We start from the raw sequence: 6000 nt of genomic DNA, 5'->3' as shown, positions 1-6000 counted from the left end.
GTGTTCTCATTTGATTTTTGTCATAACATTTTCACTTTTATTTTTGTGGTGGTGATGAGTTAAAAAAAGTCGGGAATTGCCTTTATTATGCTTATAAAAATATTCTGATTTATCATTCTAGTTTTCCTAAGTAAGTGAGTGAAATTTGCTTTTCCAGAAAGGTTTTATCTATTCTAAAATGCTCTTATATGTTAGTTTGAGAGACCAGAGAGATGCTCTATTGGATTGAATTTGGGATTTGTACAGAATCATAGATCACTCAGTCTGAAGGGGGCTTTGGGGAAGTCTGTAGTCTGGTTTCCTGCTCAGACCAGGGTCAGTGCTTTAGTATTGAGACCAGGTTGCTTGGCACTTGCTTCAGTTGGTCTTGAAAGTTTCCAACGACTGATTCCATAATCTCTCTGGACAGCCCATTCCAATGCTAATCATCCCACAACTGCCTTTTTTCTTATAATCCAGTTGAGACCTCTGCTGTTTCTATGTATGGTTTCTTGTCCTCCTACCATGCACCTCCATAAAAACCTGGCTCCGTATTTCAATACTGTCCTTAAAAATACTGTAAAGCTACTGCTAGGTCCTCCTGTGTATGTGAACATCCTCCTTGTACTGGGGACCCAAAACTGGATGTAGTATTCCAGATGCAGCCCTATAGTGTCAAGTTTACTGCCTACTCTCTGACTGGTACAAAATGTATGCATGCCTTTTGATGCCCCTGGGAATGCGTAACTACATCTTAGTCCAAACCCCAAAAGTGTGGACTTAGAACCACCTTTTAAATCAAGTATGTAGTGTATGAAGTCTTCCTATCCCATCAATGCATGTTCTTCTGCTCCATTAGTATATTTGTCTTATAAATGATTGGTAGTTAGACTCCCAAAATAGCAATACACTTTACATGTTAAAAATTGTCACTAGCATCTGCTTCACTGCATTAAAGTTGCTATAGTTTTCTGTTCCACTAAATAGAGTATGTATTGCAAAAACCTAGGTCTAGAGTAAGTTACAAAAGATTAAATAAAAGTTGATGCATGTGATGAAATGATATTGTATTTGCTTCGGTTTTAGCTTGAACAGCATGGAACTAAAATAATCTGGTCATGTCTAGTCACTTAGCCCTACATTATAAAATTTGAATCTTGTTTGATTTTTTCTGTGAGCAAGAGTTTCAAATCCTAAGAGGCTGAACTACCATGTTTCTTAGTGTACTTTCTTCTGTTTCTTTTTTAAAAAACCATGAGAAAACAAATAGGGAAGAATACATTTGGAGGCTATTAAGGTTGCACAGTTAATCACTTAAAATTGGTAGCAACCCAAATTAGGTTTGAAAGTAAACGAAACATGCACATAGCAAATTGGGAGGAGATCTGAATGTAGAGAAATGTACCACACGTAGAAGGCTTTTTAAAATGCTGTTCTGTACATCTGGAGAAAAAACACTAAAACCTGCAGAGTGCCCTGGAGAAAATTAAGGCCAAAAGAGGCACAAGGTGTCAGAGAACAAAAACCAATGCATGATTTCTGCTGAAGTTAGGCAAGTGAACAGACTTGTGCGATTCAGTGCACGGCTCTGAGCAGTGACGGTCTGATGTCATAGGCAGTAACCATACACTTAAAGCTCTCGCTATGTGCTTTGCCAGGCTGAGCCTCCACAGTGAGACATTATGGGATAAGTAGGGAATGCTAAAACCACATGTTGCAGCCACATGGTTCTGGGCATTGCGCTACAAGGGAGCTTCAAACAGAAGCAACAAAATAACTGACACTAACATCATTACTTTGGGTTTATACAGGTGTGAAGAAGAATAAAACCAGTCTGTAATATATTTCTGTATTATATGTAACATGTATTCAGCATATGGAGTATGTATATGAATTATGTCTATGTATGCATATATTGTGCTTTATGAAAAAGTTCAAGGAAATGAAAAATACAGTGCTTGAAAAAATAAAATAATCTTATTAAGTGCAGAGGAATGACAACTGTACAAACACCAGGTGGGATCCTGTCTGGAGGGAAGCCAAAATGAATTTTGGCTCTTGGTCTAGATGTGGCCAATAATTTCTTGAGTCCTTAAACACAACATGCCTTCTCATCTTCCAGCTGAGTGTGGAGATGCCCATATGCTCTGATATAATCTCATATTCACAACTGTCTTGGGTATCCCTCACTACTTTTGAGAAATCCTTCCGTATTTTCCCTCTTCAAGTAAGTGAATTTGAAAGATAGTTTTTTAGGGAAATACCTAATACGAGAGCTTGAAAGATGAAAGATGGCTTTGATTTAGTGTGTACACATGCAGTGGGTTTTTGGGAGTTGACAAAAGTCAGAATTGCGTAGCTGAAGTTTGGTCTGTGTCCCATATTGAACAGTATCTGACTGAACTAGTGATGTATAATAAAATTTACTGCAGGCCGTGGGTTTTGGTAGTTGTTTGACCTACTAGTAACAATATGGTGAAAAGCCTTTCCTACATATGAAACTCTTCGAATTTATCCTCCTCAAATGCATCTCAGATTTGGAAGATCAGCTTCATTGCTAATATTTTCAAGCCTTGATTGTTGGTGATAACAAATGGGAGAATAACACTGGAGATCTGATCCTGTAGGTAAGTTGTTCCCTGCAGAACAGTTACTAAAGTCACTGTGAATTATGTATCATAAGACATTCTTATACTGGATCTATTATTTGTGAGTGAAAAAGAATTGCCTGTGATCTAGAATGAGTTAAATTCTTCACTATTAAGCATAGCTGAGAGAAAAAGTAGGAATGCTTTGGAAAGCTACACAACAAAAAGACTGAAGAGCAAATATATAGAGAAAATACTATTCCAGGCCCCAAAAGAAAGAAGCCTCTTAATACCAGCTTGTAGGATGTAGGATGCCTCTGTATTATAAAAAGTAACTTTCTTAAATGAGAGTTCCCTTATTACAATGTCATAAACTTTCCAAACTTCTTTTGTAGACTTTTGCCCAGCCAGTGAAGTTTAACTCAGACTTTGGGGTTTTTGAAGTAGTTAATTATGCCCCACGACGCCTGGAAAGCCAGCTGAAAAAAAATCTACATGATCAGAAACCTCCAAATCCCATTTATGATGTTCTAAGGAAAGCAAAGAATGATGGGCAGCTCTCCAAAATGCACAGTGCTTCTCCAACCTTCAATATGGATCCAAATTACAACACTATGGTAAGCATCTTATAGCCCCTGACTTTATATTTAGATCTTACTGTAGAGATACTGGCAGTAATTATTGTTGTGTTTGGCTTGGTAGCTTGGGAAAAATGTTAATTTATGTTAGGAAAACATAATGATGGGCCAAATTATGCCCTGTAATGCACATGTGTCTAGCAGACAAGTGAATGGAATTACAGATGTACATCCTGTAGCACAGAATTTTGAAGATTCTGTAGGGCAGGATTTAGCTGTGTGGTCTGAATACTTTTTAATATTAAAAGAAAAAATATTATGACAACAGTTACTTTACTAGTGATCCCTGGAATGTGCAAATTGACTGAAACTAATGCAGCTCAGTCTTTCCTTATTAATTAATTTCCTTGTGTGGCTATGAGCTCATCTGTGGTCTGGCAACACATAAGTCTCTCTTCCATTAATTCCCAAAGGATTTACATAGTTAGCATCAATTGAAATGGCCAGAAAAAATAATCATTGGCAACAAGAAAGCTAAATTAATGGAAAGATGTGTTGGATTTTAGAAAAAAAATCGTGTTTCATACTTGCTTAGTATCAATTTTGATGTTCTTATCTGCCTACTTTCAGGGCATCTCTTCAGCACCAAATTAGGCACGTTAAAATTAGGAGTCGAAGCACCTCAGAGAACACGAGTCGGTATAATTAGATGTGGGAGTTTACCTTTAAACAGTAGCTTTGGAGGAAATAAAATATTTCACTGGGATGGTTGTTTTATTCCTCTCTTGCTTACCTCGCATTGATGTGACTGACATGACATCATTTCACTCAAGGCCAATCTAAGGTCTTGCTACATTTTTAGCAGTGGCTCCTCTAAATTATATCATAGCTGGAAAGCTGAGAGAAGAGCAGGGAGTTGTAGCGAACTGCTGCTTTGTCCAGCATAAGCTTAATGATTTTCAGAAAAGAAACAGTGTTGAGCGAGGTCAAAAGGCAGTGCTGTTTAACAAAATGATACTAATGTGATATTGCAGTTGTTTGCATTGAAACTGGACAAATGCTACAAAAGGACAAGGCCCACAGACATCCCTACCATGTTAAATAATTGTTTTCACAAATACTTTGCTTGGGAGCACAAAGGCAGGAGAGCTATTTTCAATTTCTTATTTGCTCTCAGCATCAGACTGAGGAAACTCTTGAGAGTTTGTGCAAGTGTTGCTAACATTGCCTGTTGGGTAACCTCACATCTTTGCTACTGGGCATGGCCTTTCTTGACAAATTCAAAGCCATTTCACTGTTACTTTCATCTTTCATGTGTTTTGGAGAAACAGGGTTTCTGCATTTTTTAAGAATCTGTTTCTTCCTCTGGGCCATTTTCCATAAATGGGGAAGCATTATGGCCTTCTGAGGAGCAGTATCCTTTCTTCTCCTTTTGGTGGGAAAGGGTGATATTTGTTCTAATTTTTGACTCCTCCTTTACTGGATGGGTAATGTAGATGCCTCATCCAATTCAGTTTGGCATCTAAAGTCTGAGCTGGAGCAGAATGGCCCGTGAAACTGTGCCCAAAATGGTTACTGCAAATGCATCAGGTGAGGGAAGGTAGCTTCATTCATTGTATTAGAATGGCTGATTCAGAAGAAGCCACCCCAGACTAACTGCATCAAGTAGTCCAGTTCAAATCAAATAGGATTTGGTCTTTCAGGCAGCGGGTGATGCTGTCTGGTTTGCTTTGGCTGTCTTCTTCACACTGACCAAAGAGAGTGGCAGTTGCTTCGAATGTTACATTTCTTACAAAAGGTCACTTTGAGTGGCCATCACTGGCAGGTTACTTATGAAAAGGAGTTATGATTGGAAAATCCTGGTAGGTCTTTCAGGGTACAGCCTGAATTTAAGCACATCTTGTCTAAGAAATACATGCAGTGATATTTTTCTCTGTATTTTACTTCCTTCTCAGACAGTTACAAATGTACAGATAAGCAATAGTTCTCTGCATGTGTGCTTACACATTTGAAAATCATTGATATGGAAGTAAGTATCTTCTCATCAATAGTAAAAATCAACTTTGTGTAAACTGCACTGGGAAAAAAAACCTGTGGAGTTGAGTAGAACTGATCACAGTTATGGAGAGAAACTGGCTGGCATCCCACATACCTTACTTCAGAGAAACCCCAGTTCAGCAAAGCACTTAAGTATGTGTTTAACCTTAATCAAGGGAAGTTAAACACATGCTTAAACTTAAACACGTGCTAAAAGCTTTGCTGGATTGGGTCCTAGCAAGGCCTAAGACTGACCGGGTAAGGAAGCTAACTAAGGTAAGAAACCCCATCAGATTAAATGTAGCATCTTTCTCCTGGGATATGGAAAGAGTAGAGATTCTTTCCTTCTGATATTACGTATATCTTTGTGTACCAGCCATTTACAGACGTGAGCATGTTATGAATCATTCAGATAAAAAACTAGGCTGTAAGTCAGTAAATACATAAATATTAAATGCCAAAATAAAGAAACTATCTTCTGTATTTCAAAAAAGCTTGTCAATTCCAAAAAGAAGCTTACACTATGTGGTTGGGAGTAATTAGCCTCCATCTCCACAAATTACATTGTATGAGCCACTGCCAACGTAAGCTTTCCATATTTTGAAATATTTTCTTCTCTCTAAATGAAACCACCCACTTTCTGAGTAATTCAGATTTTTTTAATCCCCTACAGATATATATGAGGCAGAAATAACCCTTGCCCCTAATGGAATATTAGCTCATAGTAAGAAAATTTAAACTGTGATCTACATAAACTGATTACTTGATAGAGAAAGTAGTATCCCTCCTTGCCCACACTTCACCTGTTTTTATAGACA

The 6000-nt window shown here is 37.8% G+C and overlaps 1 protein-coding gene across 1 annotated transcript in view; it reads left to right on the top strand.

The window, feature by feature from the left end:
* Positions 1-6000, top strand: part of RGS22 (regulator of G protein signaling 22) — a 61817-nt gene that overhangs the window by 11648 nt on the left and 44169 nt on the right. The window contains exon 4 of the mRNA XM_027903106.1: positions 2963-3184. Coding sequence (XP_027758907.1) covers positions 2963-3184 — 222 coding nt within the window. The remainder of the gene's footprint in view (positions 1-2962; positions 3185-6000) is intronic.

This window comes from Empidonax traillii, unplaced genomic scaffold, assembly GCF_003031625.1.
Source record: "Empidonax traillii isolate 1590-97213 ecotype Southwest subspecies unplaced genomic scaffold, ASM303162v1 scaffold933:size234345, whole genome shotgun sequence".
Classification (NCBI taxonomy): domain Eukaryota; kingdom Metazoa; phylum Chordata; class Aves; order Passeriformes; family Tyrannidae; genus Empidonax; species Empidonax traillii.
Note: the sequence above shows the minus strand (reverse complement) of the source record. Positions and strands in the feature narration are given on the sequence as shown.